At 40.4% G+C, this 23,928-nt stretch overlaps 1 protein-coding gene across 1 annotated transcript in view; it reads left to right on the top strand.

The window, feature by feature from the left end:
* Positions 1–3,374: 3,374 nt before the first annotated feature.
* akap12b (A kinase (PRKA) anchor protein 12b) overlaps positions 3,375–23,928 on the top strand; it is a 48,508-nt gene continuing 27,954 nt past the window's right edge. Inside the window, exon 1 of the mRNA XM_075459768.1 lies at positions 3,375–3,691. Coding sequence (XP_075315883.1) covers positions 3,563–3,691 — 129 coding nt within the window. The 5' untranslated portion in view covers positions 3,375–3,562. The remainder of the gene's footprint in view (positions 3,692–23,928) is intronic.

The raw sequence follows: 23,928 nt of genomic DNA, 5'->3' as shown, positions 1-23,928 counted from the left end.
CAATGCAGTTTCCTCTGGTTCATCATGTGTAAATGTTCCATTTGACTTAATGACATTAATGGCATTCAAATTAGATCTTGTGTGTGCGCATCAATAATATTGTCAACATTGTAGATACACAACGAGTTTCAGTGGCCCAATAGCTGGTTTGGACATGGAGGGAAGTCAACTGAAATAAGCAGCATATGACTTCACTTATACACTACCTTCATTTACTAATCAGCGTTGTGCATGTTGCTTTTGTTAATCCACGCTGTCATTTAGATTTTAACAATACATAAAAATAAAATGGAACTTGCTCATATGAATACATACCTCAGTGAAGTCACAATAGAAAGGTCAAAGTCAAAACAGCCTAAGTAAGTTTTGAAGGCTAAGGCATGAGCTTAGCCAATTAGCCACATTAATACCACCTGCCTGTTATTAAATTAGTCCCCCTCGTGCTAAACTAATTGCTCTGACCCGTCAATGCAAGAACTCCACAAGAGCTCTGACAACATCCCTTTGTATCTGACATCAAGACATGAACAGCAGGGGCCTCATGTACAAAGATGTGCGTGGATTTCCTACTGAAACATGGTGTAGCTCAAACCCAAATGCCCTCCTACGCACAAAAATATCTGGATGCATGAATCTGTGCTTACGCATGAATCCAAGCGTATTTCCTTTGTACATCTCAATCAACGTGGAATTGAGCGCACATGTCGGAGCACCCGACTCCTCCCTGTCCACGCCCCTACTTAAATACGCAAATCATATTTAAATGAGCCCTGCACCTGCGATTCCCCTCTGTGTACGGTCAGAAAATAAAGAAAAAAGAATGAATAAGACGGGGAAAAAAGAAGAACTTCACGGAAAGCGAGATGTCGGTGCTACTTTCAGAAGAGGGGCCCACCCTGTTTGAACAGAGAGTCGGCGCAACAATGGGTGACACTGCTCTCTCAGGGGTGGTAGGGCCACATATGGGTGACTCTGATTACCCCCAAGATAAATACCGATGTATTTGTGTATCTCACAACAGACGTATTCATACAGTAACGTGCAGAAGTGCGCCAGGGAAAAGGTGAGGCTGATTAAGACATTTCACACTTTATGCACAGGGTCATTAACATTTTCACACAGAGATGATCAGGGGCTTGTTAGAAAGATCTTAAGCTGAAGTTCAACCAGAAATTGTAGTTTAACCAAAACTGCAAGTTACTAACTTTAACCACCACCAACTAGTTATGATGCTCTGAAGACGGGTTAGAAGTTGGGGGCGCACATGCAATGCATGTCACGGGGAATAATATTAGGACAATTACACGAATAAAGCTACTCACCAAGAAGCCACCCATTGCGCACAGTGCTACCTTGTAGTCCGTTTCCAACAATGCTGTTACTCAGAATGTATGAATCGTGCGTTGAACCAGGGCACCTCGCCACAAGGTTGGTTAATTACATTTGTGCATCACATATGATCTGTACATTGATTGAATGTTCAACTGCATTGTATAGGAATTTGATATACCTGGCTGAGATGGCACAGTCTCAATCGGTTGTCCAGCTCCCTCTGGAATGCCCCATTTCCTAGGAACCCCAGTGTGCACATCACCTGTGGACACAGCCAGCGCATGGCTCCTCGCTGTGTTGCACTCCGCGCACAGTTCCAGGAGGAATGCCCTCAAAACGCCTGATGACCCGGCAAATCCTCTCCGTCTCTGAACACGCACTCTCTTCGAATTGCACCATTTGCAATGTCTTCTAATACCGCTAAAGCAGCCATTGTTTTTAATGGTAGCCTAACATTCCACTCGTGTAACCGCAGACACATGGGTATGTTAATTGTTCATCAGTGTGAATTGTTCATGTGTCTCAGATGTGCACATTACTCAGTCTGAGGACAAATTGTGTTCACATTTATTTATTATAACAGTTTCCCAACATCACCTCCATCTGTCGCCAAATAATCAACAGCTGTAGAAAAGTGCGCACGCTAGACCTGAAGTTGGCGTGAGGCACCGCACATTTCCACGGTCATTTCGCTCTTGTCACATCTGATAGTTGACGTGAAAAACAGCGCACGCCACTTTTTTGTGCTTACGCACCCTTTGTAGGCTACATGAGGCCCTTATCTCTGGGTTCCATAAGCCGTGAGGTGGGGAGTCCATGCATCAGGCTCGTTTTACTGCACATCCCAAACGTGCTCAATCTGTGTGATTTTTTAAATTTATTTTGGAGGCCAAATCAACACACTGAACTCTGGATCCTTGAACACTGCCGTTCGAGGTATACTGTTGCTGTGTGTGTGGTGGCCTTATAACTGCACTTATTTATATTGATTAATGTAAAGAAATATCTCAGAGGTGTAGAGTGTGAATGGCTGTGAAAATCAATGCATGCTGCGTAAGTCTCAAGTTCACAGCTTTGCTTGAAAATGCTGCCTTTTAGGAACAGAAATCAATTTGAAAATATTGAATAAGAAGTCTTTCTGAAGGGACTTTTAGTTCTAGTTGCTCCTGTTTTCTTTTTCAACCCTTTGGTGGGTCATCAACCTCCCAAAATGTCTTATTTCCTCAGCGTGCTTCCGTGTCTGTTTGTGTTGCTTCACTGTGTGTTTGGATTTTGGTTTTGGTTTTGCTGCCGAGACCCTCAGACTGGGCCTGTGTGAACTTGGTTTTGAGTGCTTGGGATGTAATTTATGCTTTCTAAAATTCCAAGCAAAATGGCACATGGCTTAACCTGCAATTAACATTTAAACCTGAACATCAGCGAGCCAGAGCTGCTCTACGCCCACACACTCCATCAGTGCAGTGAACCACACTGAAGATCAACAAGCAGGCCACAACCTGCTGTATATGTGGCATCTCAGACACAGATATTAGATGGGGGATTGAAAAGCAGATTACATTCATTCATAAAAAAGTAAAAAAAAAAAAAAAATCAGCTATATCATATTACCACAAAATGCACACACATGACAAATGGGATCTTTATGGATTTGGATTAGAAACCGGATGTTCTCCGACTTTAATAACCAGGAGACAGATGGGTGACATGTGACAATGCCACACTTTTTTTTTCCCGTTTCTGTGAGTTTTAAGCAGTCTGTATCCTCCCAGATGTTCAATGTTTGTATGAAGTTGTATGTTTTCCTCCCATGTGTCTTTAAAATCTGCTTTCATTAGGCTACATTAGCCTGTCTCGGGGGTTAGATCTAATTTCTGCTGCAGACTGCTCGTGCAGTGAGATCTTTATTTAATTAGTTAACTCGCTTTCTCCTCTGTTTGTCCTCCATCAGCACCATCTCTGATGCTGTACGTGCCGCGGTGCTCTGGAGCCCCATAGCCACTGACGGGAGGTGCAGGAGGGTGGGGGGGTGTTCCTAAACAGTTCGGTGGTCCTCACAGTTCATCACTCCAGAGCCAGGCCACCCCGGGGCGGAGCTACACCTCAAAGCTTGCGCTCAAGACGCTTTGGATACTCGCTTATGTAACGCAGTGGCGCAATATTTGCCGTGGTTTATTTTTTTAGTCTGAACGTGACAAAAGGCAGGAAGAGTTCACCCCTGTGATAGTTCGCCATGGGAGCACAGAGCTCAGCGCAGCGGGACGGGAAGAGTCAGGAGGATGCTTCAGCTTCAGCTTCAGCCGGGGAGATGAGTGCGGAGGTGAAGGTGATCCAGGAGGGAGGCGGCGTCCCCGACAGCAAGGTACAGCTTGTTTTACCCCTGTCCCGTTAGCCAGACCTCCCGGGGAGTCTCATACCGCTCCTGGTACATACTGTAGCTTTCTGTGGTTATTTTTATGTTTACCTTTGCGTTTGCAAACATACTTGTCGTGCCTCCTCACAAACAAACCCTACCCCTCCCGTTAAAACTGTGCCTGTGTGCGCATCACTAAGGTGCTGCAGCGCCCAGCCTCCGTTTTTGCTGAGTAATGGGTCGAGGTGTCTGCAGTCCCGCAGTAATAAAACGCCAGCAACTAAGCCAGGTCCAGATTTACGACCAGACAGGCCACAGGGACTGCGTGCGTTACTCAAGAGACGGCCTGGATGACCAGCAGCAACTCAATTTCTGTCTATGAACAGTTTGGCACAAGAAGCACGGCTCTGAAGAGAGCGGAATTAGATTATTTTTTGGACAGGCTTTTAGGTGATAATATGATCTGTATTTGTCAAATCAAGACTACAGGATTTTTAGTTTCCAGTCAAGTAGAACGAAGCAGCAAATCCTCACATTCGAGAGGGTTGACATGAGAGAACGTTTGGTGTTGTTTAGCCAGGTCTGAGAGAAAAAAAAAAAATCAGTTTAGAAAATAGTTGCTGACTAATGTTCTGTCAATCAACAAGACCAATTATCGACCACTTGTTTCAGCTCAACCTCCAAATTAAATCAAGTATTTGGCCCTGGAGATTACCATTGTCAGGGGAAACTAACGATACTGCCTGTAAGCAAGGCACATTTTTAACCACTCTGATGAGAGTTTAAGGAAGCAAACAGTGTTTGTTTATAAGAGTTAACATGCCAGTTTAATCTCTTTATCTCTGCATTTGAAAAGAGTTTGAAAAGTTCCAGTTAATGACTGTGTACGTTTCACCACCTGTTCTATTTACGCCTCTCTAACCTATTGGATTTATTGACTTTTTTATGGACAGAAGGTCAGCGGTTCACACTTTTTTGTTGCCTGCCTCTTCTCCTGAAAGACCACCACAGAGGTCAAATGACGCTGGGCGAGGAGTTGCAAAGAACAACGAGTTTAAGGTTTTACAAAGATTTTGAACAGAGCTACATCTGTTCATACTTGTTCACTTCTCAAGGAAATCTGTTGTTTGCTCAAGTTTTTTACATAGAGGGATGTTTGTGCAGTTGTTTTTCCGTTGAACTGACATCATCTGTGTGACAGTTGAGGCTTTCTTCAGCATTGAGCTCCTATTGGAGAATTCATCGCAACAGCAGTGTTTAAGGGAATTTTGCAGCTGGAAACGGACATCTGCAATGTGAAATATTTCAAAGGGAGCAGTGTGCTTGATCTATTATGCATTTTGATTTGTGCTGTAACAGGTGGCACGTACTGTAGATTCATACCTAAACTAAGCTCCTGTGTTTCCCAATGTGCAAGGTTGTTGATCACAGTGACTGCATTGTCACGCTGTTTGTTCTACACAAGTAAAAACAGGTGATTGGCTACCAAAGCACTGGGATTAAAGGAAGAGATTAGATAACGTTATCTTGATTAAACACATCAAACTTCAGATGAATTTACATTTATAGCACAAATGTTCTTTCCTAATTAAGTGAAAGTAATTATTTCAACATGACCCAATTTCACAGTCCCACACGAGCTTAAAGAAAGGTGCAAAGCACAGCCTCTTGATCAGAGAAATCCTTTGGCCCCTCTGAGCCTTTGTAAAAAGTGTTTTTTTTTTAAATAAATCTTACAGAAAATAAATAGATATTAAAGTTTCCACTTTCATTTTTGATTTGCATTTTGAATAACAAAACAAACCAACTTCTTCTGTATAAATGTCTCATACATATATTTTGGATGGGATTAAATACATTCAGTCAGACTCCCTCTCTGAGGCACTGTTGCATCTTTTTCTTTTTTTTTTAGAAATAAAAGTTCTGTGGTTCTTTCCACTTTTCATTGGATCTGATATCCCACTAAAGACATGAAATCTAATTTCCATTCCTCCTGAAATCTTTGTCAGTGTTTTGATTAATTTATATCTTTTAAACAATTATTTTTTATTATTATCTATTATTATGGAAATTACATTCTAATGTTTGACCAATTTATTTCCCGTTTCATCCAATTATTTTAGCCTCAATCTTTTTTTTTCTTTTTTTTTATGTTTTGAGCATTCAAACAGGTCTTCCTTTTGTCTGACAAATCTTGGGAAGTTTTTGTCCAGCACATAGAAGAACCATGACCTTGACAGTGTAGCAGCAAGCATTTTATTTCTGCTCCATCTCAAAGAGGAGGGAGGGAGCAGGAAAACTCCAGTTAACTGTGCCATGTTTAATCTGTGCTACACATTTATCTGAGATGAAAACAGTGATTTCAAACAGGAAAAAAACTGTAAACTATAAAGAGATGAAAACAGATGCATAACGATGACATGATGTATTCAAGTACAATTGTACGTTATGGTGTGTTTGGGGTGAGGAAGTGGGAAGAGTGTGTGTTAGAATGGTGGCAGTGCGTGTTTGGTCGATGCGGTTGGAGCCTTCTTGCTTGATACACTGGCGATAAATATCCTCCTCGCTCCACAGAGGAATTTTAGAAATGTCTCTCCTTCCACCAGCGTGACACTCCTTTCTCATACCTCGCTGTCTCCTCAACCTCACAAATGCTATCAAAATAGTCACATTAAGGTCAGAGCACGGGTAGATATTTTCAAGACGTTCTACTCTCAGCCTAAAAATATTTCTCTTTAACCCACCACCGCCTTGTATTTTGTGACATTTGTGGCAAATTCAAAGCAATTGGATAAAACTTGCATTAAGTGAAGTATATACCCAGTTTGGTATACAAATCAAACACTAGTTTTACTGGAAAATAGTCCAGTGACAACATTTAGCGCAAGCACATTTGAAATAAGTCGAACAAAGGACAGAAAAAGACCTGCGCATGCATCTCACAGCCAATCTGGTTAATTGACCATGATCAGGTATAGAAAGCAACAATGGTTCAAATCATAGGTTGTCTTTTTTTGATTTATCATTTTAAATCCATAAGAGGGTCTAAGTTATTTACAAATGATTGCACTCTGTTTTCGGTTCATATTTTACGTGACATCCGAGCTCTTTAAGGAAAGATGAGCTCTGTCTCCTCTCAGTTCAAACAGGCTTTGGATTGATGGTTTTGAGTTTCCTTGTTAGCAAACGTTCAAAAATCAAAAATCGGAAGAGCGTTAACCTAAAAAACCTTTTCATTTCTTATTTTTTGGAAAGTCTGTCATTTTTCCAAAAGCTGGAAGTTAGCACTGAAGTTGGGCAAAGACTGCTCATAAACATCAACTCCATGTAGGGAGGGGTGTCGTTGGTAACTACAGTGTGCAGATGTTTCTGGAGAATGTGGCTCATAGCCCAGTGAGTAAGAACAGATGATTGTTGTATTCTAACTTGAACAGAAAGTACTGAATGAAGATGAAAATCACAGCTTCCAAAAGCATTCCCTTATGCGCATCTCAGTGAGGTCTGTTCCATCCATAAGCACAATGAGACCGGCCTGTACTTTAGTCTTAATCCCAAGAGGGTGTCATACTTGCTGTGTGGGTTGTAAATTAATGTTGAACAGAGCGATTAACTGTAATTATTCTGTGACAGCAACACTGCAGTTTGGAGGTGATGGCACATGACCGAGCAATGACTTCTCCATTTCCCCTCAGTGCGTGCGTATTGACTGACCATGCACTGCTGCACATTTAAAGCTGGAGAAGTGGCTGTGTTTTGGTTAGATGCTGCATGTTGGTGTGGTGGTTAGCACTGTAACCTCACAGCGAGACGGCTCCTGGTTTGCATCCCGGCTGAGGCCTTTCTGTGTGGAGTTTGCATGCTCAGCCTGTGCATGTGTGGGTTCTCTCTGGGTACTCCAGCTTCCTCCTGTGGACTAAAATCATTCATGTTAGGTTACATGATGGTTCTTAACTGTCAGGAGGCCTCGCCGTCAGTTTTCAGTGTACTGGGTGTCCCTTTGGCAATATGCGGGGAACTGAATTACATGTAGCCATGTCTTGCCTGGTGTCCATTTGCTTGAGCCTGTGCACTCAGTGATATCAAAGGGGACATTACATTGAAAAATCATTATTTTTCAGTGCCACAGAGCATATATTTGGGCATCTGAAGCCCTCGCACTATGGTTACCATTCTCAGCCCAGATTACATCATTACTTTTTTACAATACACCCCTGAATGCTGAATATGTTCTGAATATTTGTTTTTTGACTGGGGATTTCCGAACAGTGTTTTTTTTTTTTATATTATTTTATTTACATTTGAAATGGACAATGAGCATTTTCAGTAAATACTCCTGTTGCATCACAGGAGCAATGTCCTCCTTGTGACTTTTGATTAGAAATGACGTAAAAGCAAAATAGAAAAATATTTGTACTTGATATTTGTAGCTGTCTCTATTTTTTAGTATGAGAAGCAATATTTCTTTGCATTTAAGTGTTCATATAAGATTTTGTTGTTTTGTAATCCATCAGATTTTGTTGTTAAACTGAAAATTTGCATCCAGTAACTTCCATCTAAAAGGAATCTGACTCAACCCTGGACCTGAATCACATGTCAGTTCCTCCGCCCATTACCATCAGTGGCAGGTGACTCCAATGATCCAATACCATGTTACACAATGTAATGTGTGCTGATTAAGGCTTGTACGTTCCTGTATAATGAACTGCGGCTGATCAGACGCTGCCCCGACTCTGATTATCCTGTTTAGCAGAGAGAGAGAAAGAGAAGAGGGGGCGGTAGAAGGGGTCAGACAGAAGAGCCATTGAGGATGGGCTGTGATGAGTACAAGCCAGGAGCCCCTGTGTGCACCAGCAGCAGGGGGGAGTGGGAGCAATGTTTTGGGTGGGCGAGGAAAGAGGGGACGGCTGTAGAGCCCAGGGAGACGGAGAGAAAAAGAGCCGAGACAGAAAGAGAGAGTTATGGAGGGGCCCGCCAGCGTGACACAAAGGCAGATGAATCAGCCGATTGTTCCCTCCGTCCTCTCTGCTGCCTGATTTTAAAAGGACACTGATGACAGAGGTTGAGTGAAAATTGGCTCAGGTAAAGGAAAAAGGGCAAACTCAGAGCAGTAGAAAGTGCGAGTGTTGAAAGTGAAGGTATGGGAGCCACTGTTTCACATGGCAAATAAACTGATGGCAAGTCTGAGAAGCGAAAGAAGAAAGAAGTATAAATATGTTTACCTTCCACTCTGCCGCCACCAGCTATGGCCACTGATTTCACCAACCCAACAGAGATTTTTCCTCTGCCCATCCTGCAAATCAAGCAAGAAAACAGGAGTTGCTGCTTTTGCACAAAAACGCGATAGAGTGTTGCATTTCTCATGCAAATGCATTTCCAGGAAGGCTTTCTGAAATGCAACAAAAACTTAAATGTGCTATTTGTTCATTTGTTCAAACCTTTATTTACAGTGTTACAACTTTTATTTATGTCCCATAAGCTCAAACAAGCTAAACGCTACACAGAGACTCAAGCTGTAACCCCTCTATAACTACTTAAATTTGGAAAAATTCTGTAAAACTCACATTTCAGATCTCATCACTTCTGCTAGCTCAGGGATTCTGAAGTGGTGTTGGCCAAAATGTCTTTTACTGGCATCACAACTCAAGAATTTAAGGAATTGAATTGGTCCAGTTAGAGCAGAAAGTCTGATGACGAAGGCTACTTCATCAGTGACGTGGGATTTGCAGCCGAGTACAGATTGCACTCCACCCAGCAAAACAAATTAACTGTGTGTTTTTGACATGCACATGTCATGAAAAATGTTTTTTTCTAAACACAGTAACTGAAACCGAAGCCTCACAGAGGTTTCTATTAAGCTGTTATGTCAGTGTGCATGCTGTGAGCACTTAGATGTTTGTGTACACAGTAAAGCTTACATTTCTTAACATCTATGACTAAATAGCATTAATCAGATAAATTATGACCACTCTAAGCTGTAAGCTACAGCAGGCAGCTGGAATACACAACAGTGATTATACAGTTTTCTGGAAACCAATCAAATGTTCAATCAAGTGTTTTTTTTTTTTCTTGTTGAAGAGAAACAGGAAGTGGCTCTCTGCTAATCAGCCTGTCCTTCAGCCAGCTTCCTATCTTTCATCTCTCAGATTCACTGCCAGCTCCATTACAGTAAAAACAGACATGTGTCTCTGAGGATGTGAAAAACCAGAACTGCTTTGTTCCTCTGCCCTCTCTGTCCTCTCTGTCCTCTCTGTCCTCTCTGTCCCTCACTTTTACTCAAAAGGTCTGATGAATCTACAGAACAACACCAAATGCTCAAATAGCATCAAAATATTACATAAATATGCTACTTTTTTGTACGCCGCTCGTTTTTTACTTTAGATTTTTTGGTTCAAGGTAAGTAAAAAAAATAAATAAAATTGCACATTCATTGGTTCAAATGAATTCTGAAATTTACAAGTTTCGACTTCTCAAATATTAAGAATCATGTATATTTTCACCACAACTCTGCAATATAAGTATGTGTATGTGGACAGGAAGATGAAAGAGGAACATTTGCGCTGCACCACAATGCTTACTTTACTAATCTTTTCTTTTTTTTTCAGTGTTGGTCATCAAAAACTCAATCATTTTACCGCCTCAAGCAACAGAGTAACAGTAACAGTAGGATTTTAGGCAGATACCTTTTGGATGAGCTTTTTATGACTAATATTTTACTATTTCTATATGCTTATATCATGTTACGCTTAATGTGAGTGGTGTGTGTTAACTCTGAGCCTACACCATTATGAGCATTTAAATCAGAGTATCAGCATCCGTTTGCAATAAGAACAACACGCTAGTTGGTGGAAGGGTTTCTGTTTCACTGTATTGAGTTCATCTGAAAACCTCATGCAAAAGCTCAAAAATGCAAGTTAGCAGAGGCTACTCTACATCTATGCACAACTGTCACTTTTACTGCAATCATTGCAACACTGAATAGAGGCGAGACATGGGATAGGATGATGTATGCAAACAGTAAATAAATCAAATCTGTACATGAATTGACAGAAGAAATAGCTAAACATAGACATAGCTTGACAGAATAATGCTGACTTTGTCATCATTATGAGCCAGTCTAATACAATTACAGCCTATTACCTAACAGAAGCATCATCTTTGTGCAAAGCAATGTGTTTACACAACACCCCAAGAGGCCCAGTAGCAGTTCTTGTGGTCTATGTTGCAGAGATGTATAGTTGTTTCTAGGGAGGTGGGGAAGCTATTGCCCTGGATACATGGCTGTTGACTCTGTATTAATCTAATGTGGAAGCAACAACCAAGCTTTAGAAAATGAGAGTAGTTTTAGCAAATGCCAGAGAATGATATTGATTTGCAAACGAGTGACTCTAATAAAGAGGAAGCCAGGAGACACGGCTGGTTGAATAGGCCTAGATCTGAAAGGTAGTCATTGAGTTCAGGAAAAACAGCCATTATGGTACTTTAGGCTTTAGAGTTTAGAGGTTGGAGATTGGAGATTTCTGGAGAATGTACGAATAATTGGATCCTAACTTTCCCCACAGTTACTGTTAGACCAATAATTTCATTATTTAGCTGAATATGCAGTCTTATTGCTGAAAATAGGAGGGAGTGGATGTCTGTCTGGAGCGCACAAAAAGTCCACGCTATGAAAAAAGTGCGCTGTGGAAATGGCAGATGGGACTCCCTATATGACTGCTTTTGAACTGTTATCAATTTCCCACAAACAATCAATCAATTGTGAACCCACCTACCCACCGACGTGAGGACACAAGCCACGTGCACTTGAATGCTTCCACAATATTGTTGAGATAGCAGGAAAAAAAGTATGAAGCAGCAGCAGCATGCATACTGGCAGACAATTCTCCTTCAGAATCACAGCTGCATTCACAGATTATCTCCGCTTTTAAGTCTTGAGTGAGTGTTTCAGGGCTGTGGTTGTGTGAAAATGACTTGCATTTGAGTGCCCTGCAAAAATGAATGGATTTAATAAACTCACCTTTGTTAACGCTTGGCTCAACTATGTTTGCAGACAGCTGATAATTTGTTGCTAATGCTGCATAAACCCTGCTTCAGGTCAGTGATAGCATACACATTTTGGGCATTGGTCTAACTCGTTGATGGGCTGAAAGTGTGATTTTGAAACTGTCGGTTCAGTAAAACAGCGAGTTGGAAATGTTCAGCCATGGTTTTAGCAGCTTGTTTTGAACAGAATATGTCTTGAAGTGTTGATAAAAACACAAATTTGAAAATGTTATTTTCACTTAATTTGGAATTGCATGACCCAAAATTGGAGAATGTCTTATATCTAATTTAGAGGTTAAAACCTTTTCCTCTTCACTTCCTTGCTTGGATAAACACGCATAACTAAACACACGTAGGAATGTTTCATGAAGTTTTGAAGGGGTTTTCCTCAGAAGATTGTAGTCTTGTGGTGATAAAATTGAATATCCTCACTCTAGCCAGCCAGGCTTGTTTTGTTCATGTCCCACAGGAGCTGTTAGACCTGATATGCACCAGTCAATCATTAAAGCATCAAAGCAAAGACTGGAATGTCCTCGCTTCAAAAATGATTGTTTGACATTGGCCTTAAGAAAGGATGGATTACCTCTGCTAAACAGCTTTTTGAATATAAGAGGACATGTGACCTTGTTTTGTAGGATTGTGATCAAGCATACAATCTGATTATAGAGTAATCATCTTGTTCACCTCTCAAAGAGAATGCTTTAACCAGATTAGATACAGGACACATGGATGTGACAGTTCTTTGTGCATGAAACCCCTTTGAGATTCGTATAAAATGTTTATACCTTCATCGATGTTTATCATTCCCAATTCAGCAGCTGTTCATAAAATCCCTCAGTTATTTTCTACCTTGACGCAGCAGTTTTATCTCTCCGTGCACCTGCAATCTGTGTCACTGAGTGAGGAAATGCAACTTATTTCTCCGTCTTATTTGGCCTTGTAGGTGAGCAGCGGGTGCATTTGCTGTAGTCTTAGCATTTATAGTCCCGTCACAGATACCATGCAGCTTTATACCCAAAAACCATCTGCAATGTTTGCAGTAAAACTAGACTTGAGAGGATTCACAATGGGTCTAAAGGAGAAACATAGATTCTGTTTTCAGGACTGATTGTCTGTAAAATCTAATCCATATTCATTTTAGGAATTTCAACTAGCAATGCTGTCTTTTTTTACTGGAGATAGCTGTTCTCATCTTAAGAGCTTAATCCCAAACTCTGTGTGAGAGCTCTGGTACAGTAAAATCTTTCCTTATCCCACTTTTTGTTGCTCCTTTTTATTCATCTCGCTGCCACCCTCTCTGTTTCTCTTTTTAGCTCATCCATTTTTCATCAGTTTTGGTCCTAATGCAGCACCAACTGCTTCACTTGGAGAGCACAGTGGAGGATGTGTGATGTCATGATGTGTGTGTGTGTGTGTGTGTGTGTGTGTTTTAGTAAAGGTGTGTCTCTGTGGTGGGAGTTGGTGCATTTGAAGGACAAATGGTGACTCACAGCCTCAGTGAAAGAGCTATTTTGGTTGGACTCATGTGGAGCACTGTAGCCAGTCTATTCTACACAGCTAAAGTCTATTCACTGTATTAACACACAACTGATATATCACAGTCCTCATCTAATGAAACATTGGACTTACGAACAATTCTGATGAGGTTTACATGTGTAATAGTCAGCTATTGTCATAATACTGCATTAAACTGAACAAGTAGAGTAATATTCTGTGTGAGTCACTGAATTAAGTTTCATATGAAATGGTGAACAATGATGAGCAAGGAAAAGTTTGAGCAAAAAGAGTCAAAACTCTCCTCTTCAGCTGTTAAAGGGTGGACGCTTTGGGCTTGTGTTGCAGCCAATGGTACAAAAGATTTCATTAGTGGAAGGAACAACCAATTCAGCTAAATATCTGTACAATATGAAAGTAAATATAACAGCGTTTGCATGAAAAGTTGAGGATTCTAATTAAGGATAATGATTTAAAACACACCTCAAATTCCTCAAGAAACACAAGGTGAAGTTTCGACAAGGTCCTCACAGTCCACCGGCCTACAAATGATTAAAAAGTTCTTTACAGACTTCAGCGTTTAAGTTCATGCTAGATTAGCCCCAAGAATCTCCTTGAACTATATGCTCCTCACAGAAAGAAAGATTAAAAAAAATCCATTTTATAAGACCAGAAAGAATCTCAACGGGCTGTAAAAAGTATCAAAGGGGCTGTTTCCAAGAACCAGTGGTGCGGGGTGCCAGTACTTGTGCTTTGTGCTCTTTTCCTTCTGTTTGAGTTCAGATTATAACTGGGGGGAATTAAAAATAAAATAATCTTGCCTGCGCTGTTAAAGAAATTCATGACCGCTTTGCTTAGATAATAGAGATACCGACGGAGGTGTTTACTTTTTCAGAGCTATGATTTCTCCCAAACCCTTGTGTTTGTCAGAGTGAGTGGAGATGATGAGAAGACCCAAATGCAGACATGGATGGGCAGGAGGCTGTGGAAGAACTGAACGTGATTCATTTAAAAACTAGAACAAAATGCTTGGCAAAGCCAGAACACCATAACACTAAACTGAGGTAAAAAAAACCTGACTACAAGTACAGTGGAAACCGCTTATAGTGGTCACGGATATAGTAATCAACCGCTTATATGGATCAAAAGGCTTGGGACGGAATCATTTCTATACAAATGCTGTTTAAATAATTCGTTTATAGTGATCAAAAAATCCGCTTATAATGTTCATTTTTGGCCATTTTATGAATGTAAACATGTGCAAAAATAATTTTAAAACTACGTGTAGCTATTTTATTTTTTACTCCCTTGATTCCTTTCTGGACGTCTGCTTCTGCCTCGCTAGCCAACGTAACGAGTTGACACCGGGCAGCAAGCACGCGAATCATGGCTGGAAAAAGGAAGTCATGGAGGAGCATGTGTCCGAGGATGGGTGCTGGAGAGCGGATTGAATGCGCGTGTGACCGCTGGAAGCTCCAGGCTGGTTCTTGTAAGATGGGAGGCCGGTGTTCATTCGATTTCTCCTACTTGTCGAGAATTGCTACTTTGTGGTTTTGCGCATGCGCCAAGCCGATTTTCTAAGTTTCGTTTTCACACCAAGTAGCACAAATCGACAGAACACCGGCACGGAGGAGCATAGATCCGAGCAGGGGTGCTGAAAGGCGGATTGAATTCAAACTTTATTTTCTGACAGAAAAAAAATGCACCGGCGGCACAGCAGAGAATAAGTTACGTACTGTATTTGAGTTAGCCTACAGTATGTCTGCGCACTGCGCAGTACTGTAATTAAACTTGCATGATAATAAAATTCAGTAAATGCTGAAGCTATCCGTTTTATTTAATTTTTCTCATTGAAAAACGATACAAATGGCATTTAGATGATATTCTCCATAAAAAATAAGTGAAATACCTGTACTGTAATACAAATTCGGTTATAGTAATCAACCGCTTATAGTGTTCAAATTGGCTCTGGACCAACGTGATCACTATAAGCGGTTTCCACTGTATTAACCTGACCATGAGCGCCCTGAGCAGCAAAACATGGCGTTGTGAAGGTGAGGCTCTGACAAAGACTGTGAAAATCCAGGGAGACTGAATACTGTGGGGAAAGTGATCGGTTAATGAGCGCAGCTGGGAACATTGAACACAGGTGTGGCAGTGGAGCTAATGACCAGAACAGAGGCAATAACAACAAAGACAAACCATGAGAGTAACTAAAAGACAAATAAAGACTAGACGAATAATAAAAGAATAAAACCTGATTCATGTCAGTGACAAAACACAAACAAGAAAACAGAAAAGAAACAAAAACCCAGAAAACAAATCTAATCCATAAACCCAAACAGTGTTTCTGTTATCAAATGTTTGAGGCAGAGATTCTCACAAAGTGACATTTTGAGAAATAACTGCACAACTTTCCTCACTTCTTCTCGCACTGCTGTATTTGGACTCTTAAGTGGTGTCTTATGACGCCCACTGCTGTATCAGGATAATTAGAAAGATACAGCTCAGTGAATTAGGTGGTCACTGCTCACTTATTTGAGGCAAATGGAAGTGTTGTTTTTTTTCACCAAATAACTGCAGGTCATGGCTTTCTTGACGGGAGAAGTGTGACAGATGAATCAAAGTAATGAGACGAGGACAGTACTGAGAGGTTGCTTACATTCTGGCAAGAAAACAAGACACTTCTCAAAGATGATTTCTTTCACATGCCTGTTTTAACTGCATTAAAGTCAAACAGCTCCCAGCGACATGTGGAAAAAAACATGACTAAGATTTCTTTCGAATTTCCTTTGTGTAATTGATGGGTCAATATCTGCTCTGACCTGCACCAACCAATATGTTTTATAATAAGGATCAAATGACTGCCTCTTATATGTAATATGATCAACTGACTTCAGTTGCCTTTAAGTGTTTTTTTGGCTTTCTTTTCTGGCTCTTAAACGTCCATCTTTATAAAAACTATGATACGTCTGGACATTAGAATCAAAGCAAATTTGGACACAATCTTCAGGTAAGTTAGTTTATTGATTCAGATTTCAAGTGTAAGTGATATTGTACAAATATTAAATCCAAACAATTTTGTGACAGAATTGCATAAAGTGGTCATGGTGTAATATTTTCAAGAAAAGATACACAATAACTAAAAGGTTATTTCAGCGATAGACAGAAATTAGCCATCCATTCACACGCACAGGGTGAAATGGAGCACATGTGATATTCTGTGTCTTAATTTCCTGAAATATTTGACACAAGTTTCCATTTCTGTTAAGACATTCATATGAAATCTCTAATATGGAAACAGGTTTCAGTCTATCCAAGCAGAAATGTCAGGTATGGTTTAAGAGTCCGGTATTTTGCTCTGTGTTGGCAATATATCGAGTAATTTGGGATTCTTGGTAATGAAGTCCTGCTGGAATTTTTTTAAACTCTATTTTACTTGGTCTTTGCAGTGTCTTTCTCGAGCAGTGGGCTGAACTGAGAGACCAAGCACAAGTTGTGTTGTGCTTTAAATGCTATTAGGATATTTTAATGTACACCGGGGCTTGAAAGATGGTACGTTTTAAAGTATTTACTGAATTTCTGCACAATTATGTCCTAAAACACCATCAGATTTCCTAAAAGCAGATACAGAAACATAATTGGAGCAAATTAAACAGTGATAAACTTTTCATATATATTCATTATTTGATGGAAAGGATCCAGTATTCCATATGTGTGAGAAAGGGTGTCGCCATTTACTGGTACTGATGGTAATCATGATACCAAAAGAATTAAATAATCATACTGTATTGATCATACACATATCTTTTCTTGCTATTTTGAGTCTGATTCAGTTCCCAAAAAATAGAAAAACAAAGGTGAATTAAGCTGAAAGCAATAACATTTTGTAAACGTTTTCATTGATATTGTTATTACATCATTTCCGTAAAGGCTTTTGGCCTCAGTAGATGTGTAGTGAAAATTTATATCGTAACAGCTCTTAATACGAGTGGGTATGTAAAGCTCTTGTAACAGAAGCTGATATGAAGGTTAAATTTGAGTCAGGTGCTGTCAATCAACTGGACGACAATCAGGTGTGAGTGGAATTAGTTGATAAATGGACGTGGAAGAATCCAAGCTTTACCACATGTCAGTGGAAGTGTGTCATGGCACAAGCAAAGGAGATTTATCCCTCAGAAAAAAAGAAAATGATTATTGTCATCAGGCTACAAAAGTTTGTTGCGTTTTTTTTTTTTATAGCTCACCTGGAAGGGTGAGCATCTCATGTACAGACGTTTAGTCCTCAGTGGGACAGAGTCATTTCCCCAGTCTCTTGCTCATAATTTCCTGGCATTACTTCATTCCAACTCATGAAGAACCATTAAATATCATAGAAATCCATAGTCAGATGATGGATGGAACAATGACCAATGAAATATACCAGTGAGCTGTACAGGAAAATAGCAGGGCATCAATGTGTGCACTGAATCTCAGCATGAAGTGGACCATGCAGCGGGACAGTGACACTAAGCCCACGAGATGTTCTACCAAAGAATTTCAAAATAGCTTTCAAAGTCAAAAACCCAACCCAAATCCGATAAAAACTTCTTAAAGGACTCGAAGTGAGCAGGTGATATGAGGGAATCCACCAACAGCCCAGAGCTGTGGCTGCTTTATACAAAGAAATGGGCTAAAATTCCTACAAGCTGATGTGCTGGGCTTGAGTCCACAAATTTCCATACACCAGTGTAGCTCACTTCTCAAGACACGTGCATTCTCTCAGTGATACACGATCTCCAGAAATATGTGACACTGGAAACCCTCCAAAGGTTTAGTTAGATCATGTGGTTCTTCAGTGACATATTTGACCCTGAATGTTGTTTTTGTTCCAAAACTTGGATCAAACGTGCAGATATTAACCGGGCAATCATTTAAGAGTAATTTGAGGCCCAAAGCCATAAAACAACAAAGTCTGGTGTAAGTGTCTCACTAATTAAAACCATGTTTATGGTGTCTGTGTGCGTTCCAGACTTTCTCCCCAGCCATCTTCAACTTTTACATATGACTCTGGAGCTTAGATGCTTATCAGAGCACAGAGATATTTAGAGATTCATGACTTGAGAGTCAGCAAAGAGACTAGATTTGTTATTTCAACCCAGTTAGAGAGGCAGACCCCTGGGGTCAAACACTGGCCAGTGTGGCCTGATTATGACTGTGTCCTGGGGGGTCTTTACTGCGCCCAGGCTGTTGTTGTTGTTTGGCTCAGTTTGCTGTTCAAGTGTGGCAGCCGCACAGATGAAGGGGTGGGGGTGATGAAAAACAGACAAATTGTGGGAGGTATAGAGACTTAGGGTTAAAAGGGTTAGTGGAGCACTGATGTAGGTAGAGAAGGACAACCAGGCTTCATCTGGTGTCCTAAAATGGCAGCAGGTGTTTGTATGTGCAGCCATAGGGTCACCCAGTAGTTTGGTTCACACTCGTTTCACTCTTTCTCCTCGGTCTGAGTCGCCCTCACACACAGAGTGAGGCCCTGCTGCTTATTTTATCCATCTCTTGTTTAAAGGATAAGACCGGTTTTTTGACATTGGGCCCTTGATTTCACATTATAACATGATGTTCTACTCACCCCTGCTTGTTGTTGGTCATTTGGAGCTGTTCCGAAGATATTCGCGAGGCGTCTGGCTGCTCTCTTGAGATATTCGGCCATGAAACGGTTTCCTATGGGCAAGCTTATACAGGCACAAACTATGCTGTTTATAATTTATTAATTACTGTACACTAGCACTGATAACGTGGAGGTGCGTCGCTTACTTAAAAAAATCCGGGTTACTAATTTTGAATTTTAGCCGAATGAATAAATAGGCAGCAGGTCTGTGGGCTGTCTGTGGCAGTAGCACGACGAGGACGTCAGTAACACCCACTTTACGACAAAAAAATCAAAATTACAGTAACCCGGATTTTTTTAAGTAAGCGACGCACCTCCACGTTATCAGTGCTAATGTACAGTAATTAATAAATTATAAACAGCATAGTTTGTGCCTGTATAAGCTTGCCCATAGGAAACCGTTTCATGGCCGAATATCTCAAGAGAGCAGCCAGACGCCTCTCGAATATCTTCGGAACAGCTCCAAATGTTCAACAACAAGCAGGGGTGAGTAGAACATCATGTTATAATGTGAAATCAAGGGCCCAATGTCAAAAAAACGGTCTTATCCTTTAATCAGTCTAATTGAATGTCCCTCAGGTTCTCTTCTCACGTCATGTATGTGAACTGGAAATTAAATACAGCTGACTGTCACACAGAAGGACTAATGGGGTTTTCAGGCCTGAGACCTGATGGATGTGCATCATAAAACTGCATATTACATTATGTATTTTTTGTTTTTTAGCTCTCCTTCAAATTAGGTCAAATTAAAAGTGTTATTGCATATCTGCGCACATCTATAGGTCCAAGTTTTAAAGGTATAGTGGAAGTTATTCACTTAGTTATTGCAGTAGTTGCTGCTGACCACCGACAGTTTGCTTCGAGCAACGCTCTGCATGACTGAGACTGAGTCCTTTCAGTGCATGCTGCAAGCCTAATAGAAACATGCCGTTCAGCTTCTCCTGCTAAATTTGCTGGCTCCTGCTGAAACCTTGTATTGTTGCCTGATAAATGTGGCATCAGAGAAACTGATGCAAAAGTTTTCCTCTCTCCCCCACAATGACACTGATCTGGACAGTTTTGAAAGAAATTTCTGAGCAATTACCAGGTGGATGGAAATCTAATTTTCTTCAGATCCTTCTGTTCACCAGAGTACAGTGACCTTTAGGTGAAAATCGTAACATAAGTCGCCATGGTGATACACCCCAGTAACAAGTGAACCAGCTTTGTGGGACTGAAACTCCGAGTTGAACCCTGAAATGATCTCACTAAGACGCTGAGCTCGCTTTGAAGTGCAAGCCCCATAACAATATTAGTAAAATGGAAAGATTATACATATTATAAAGATGGAAAAACTACAAAATGTTTCAAAGGTATCATACTGTTGAGTTTTTGTAATTCAGTCCTGAATTTTACTGTGTTATTGAACTTAACTTTTAGCCAGACTGTGACCCTCATCCATCAGAAATAAGCTAGAAGAAGAGCAGGGAGCCACACCTTAGGGCATAAAAACACTCCCACAAACAAGGAGCAGTTTCTCCATATATAGCCTGAGTCTGTATATTCAAAAGTTGACAGATTTATTGCCATGGATGCCTTCCTTCCTAAAAGCCACCATAAATAAAATCAAAGCTTTGATGAGATAACTGCAATGAAACAGGGATGGAAAAAGACCACTTTCTGTTTTATTATAAGTCTGCAACGGTTAGATATGACCGGTCAAAATGAATGGGAGATAAAAGGAGAGACCTTTTAAAATGTGAGATTAATTTGGTGTTTCTTTAGTTTGATTTAAATTTCCCAAAACAGTACACACACACACACACACACACACACACACACACACACACACACACACACACACACACACACACACACACACACGCACACACAAGCTCAGGTACTCTCAGTTTGAGCACCTGAGCAGACTTAATGGATTGTGGAAACAGTGAGAGTGTTCTTCAGGGGTCTTGTCAGGCTTTGATCTTTGGTATGTACTGAATGTTAGGGTCAGGGATAATAGACTAAGGGCTGGCAGGGGTGAAGAGACATGAAGGGAAGAGGAGGGGAGACCAGTCAGGCATGATGTGTAGACATGATGGAAACCTTCTAAGTTTTAAAAAAGTATATTTTTTCTTGACCTTTGTTTTCTGTTGGCACGCAGCCATGTCATGTAACTGTCATATTTCTTAGAAAAGCGGCATTTTGGACATAGAAATGACTAAAATGGGTACAGTCTCTTCAACACCACATCATGTGGTGTGCAATGTTTTGAAATTGCATGTTGCCAGCACTGAAATGGTGCCAACGGAAAGTCAGTCAGCAGTTTGTTGGTTTGAACACACAAGTTCAAAGGTTGTAACACTAATGTTTATCCTATTAACTGTGGTAGCATAAAGGCCCAAAAAAGTCACATTTTTGGTGTGGTCACAGTGAGAGTGGCAGTGGCCGGACACAGTTGCAGGACACATCACCCTGCCAACCAAGTCAGTGGTGGAGAAGCTTGTTTCTGTGGCTTTGGCATTTGATTTAAACTCGTCCGTTAAGTAATGCCGTGTTACTAATGATGTCACAGCTGCCGCTCTACAGGAGAACGACTATGGCAAATGCTTCTTCAAGTTTGTTTAAATATCAGGCATTTGTGTTCATTCTAGAAAGAAGAACTGGACATGTTTAAGACCAAATGGTGATGTTAATTGACCTCAGATTAAAAAAAAAAAAAAGGGAGACTTAAATTCCTCTGTCCATATCTTTCCTCTCTCAGTTTTCCCAGACCGTCTCCTCCAATGGTGTCATCCTCCTTTCGTCTGCTCTCAAACTCTATCCACACTTCAGAGGTCAGAGGTTAACTGTCATGAAAAAAGTATGACCCCCGCTGAAAGTCTTCAAGCATGTTATCTCCTGTTTGCCTGAATGTGCACATGTCCATCTAAGAATAACCCTTACGTGACAGCTAGTGTTACTGAACTACATCACAATCATTCACAAAGACAGCTGGAGAACATGATAAGTGATCAAGGCTAAAAGGTTAGGGCATTAAAAGGATAAGTTTTCCTACTTTTGTCAATATACCCTTCTTTTGACCACATCTGCCAGATAGAGTACATTTTTAAATGCTCTTTCCACTTCATTGTTCCTGTGTGCTGTCTGATGATTGACATTTATTACATGTTTTTGGTGAGATGGAAAATATTAGCTAAGCGCATCTGATATCTGCTGTGTCTACAAAGATTTACCTGTCTCCAAAACCAATGAAAGTTACTTTTCTCCAATATTTCCATGTAAAACAAACCTGTCCTTAAAGACTAAGACCTTGAAACACATTGTGATGATAATGCATCAATCACCACAGAGACACAAAATAAGAGAAGAAACAACATCAAGTGCAAACTAGATAACCCAATAGTCCTGCTGTTTTCGTGCACTTGATGAGCAGACAACACAGTTTTGTTCTATTTGAGTCAGCAAGATTTAGATAAAGTTCACCCGACCTTGTTTGCATGCTGCATTTGTCTCTGACTACTATGAAAACAAAGCTCTGGGTTTAAGAGGTAATTTGCCAGCTGTCACCCTCTTTCTCATTAGCTAACTCCTCCTGTGCTTTGTGTTTGGTTTGCAGGATATAAATCTCCTCTGCTGGCCTTTGTGGAGTGATTTAAAAACAGCGGGTTGTCTCTTTGCTGGAGCACAATAAGACGGAGAGATAAATCGGGGATTAAAGTGAGAGTGAAGTTAGTCAAGAAAGGAAATCACAGGAAGATGGCAAAGGAGAACATTTCTGGTCCTTAAATTGTAGGTCCTTCTAAATCTACAAGAGATAGAAAAGTATTACCTGAAGCCTTAAACATACACAAAACAAGCATATTTTGAAGTATTTATTTGACAGTGATGATGCACTAAAGACACATTTGAACTCTTCTACATTTCACCAAGTAAATCAAAGAAAATTTGAATGTGCTGACTACCAGCCAATAGACCTGGCTCCTAGGAAAGATCATAAACCTTAGAGACCAGCCTTCCAATGTGAACCTCCATCAGTAAAACTTTATAGTATTGCAAAGTTTAATATGTCCATGGCTTGAGTGTCACAGTACCAACACCAAAAGACACCTTACGAATATGTCTGATATGCTGCTGGCTTTCTTAAATTCAATGTCAAATTGAATATAGCAGCACAGTTGAAAAGTGTTTACAAATACAGTTCCCCTATTTTCAGCTTATTTTGCTCTATTTTTCTCCCTGACTACACGCTCCATTATATGATCATAAAGGACAATATGTTTATCCTCTGAGTCTATTTATCGCTGTACCGAAGACATAAATCCTCAAAAAACAGACACACTTTATGTTTATAAACTCACAAATTGCTTTGAATTTTTTTAAGTGTTTTTGTGAAATGTTACTTAGCATTAATAGCTCATTGGCTGGGGATCTGCAGTGGAAATAGAAAACACATACACGACAGTGTGTGCAGAAATATCCAGTTCAGTTCAGTTTGCATTTATTTATCAGTAATTCTCCACAAAAAAGTTATTTCAAGGTATCACACAATCGATCACACAAAGGGTTAGGGTGTCCTAATTGCTTTTGGAATAGGGAAAAAGCAAAGTGACAAGGCCCTACAAACTGAAGTTTCTTGGACCCACACTTTAAAATCAACCCAAACACAATGTTTCCATCTCCTCACATTTCTCCAGTTTTCTGCAAACAGTCCCAAAAAGACATCTATTTAAGTAAAAGGCCTCTGCTACATCTGACGATTGGTTTCTTGAAGGAGTGTCCCACTCCTAGGGGACCATTTCAGTTACCAGGGCTCTCAAGTTTTCAAGTTTGCTTGGAGTGAGATTCGGGTGGGGCAGGGGCCGGGCCGTGTGCGCGGGGGGTTTCTTTCGTTTTTTTTTTTTTTTGGGGGGGGGGGGTTTAGTGTAAAAATCTTCACTTTTACACTAAATTCTGCTATATTTTAAAATAAATTGTTTTAGGTATGCAAAGTCTTAACAAACAAAAATTTTTTATGAGCGTTGTTGTAAGTGTTTGTGGCATATTTTGATGCTTGATGACTGATATTGGGGGCTCCCATTTAAAG

This window comes from Odontesthes bonariensis, chromosome 24, assembly GCF_027942865.1.
Source record: "Odontesthes bonariensis isolate fOdoBon6 chromosome 24, fOdoBon6.hap1, whole genome shotgun sequence".
Classification (NCBI taxonomy): Eukaryota; Metazoa; Chordata; class Actinopteri; order Atheriniformes; family Atherinopsidae; genus Odontesthes; species Odontesthes bonariensis.
The sequence above is the reverse complement of the archived record's forward strand: the minus strand, read 5'-3'. Positions and strand labels throughout refer to the sequence as shown.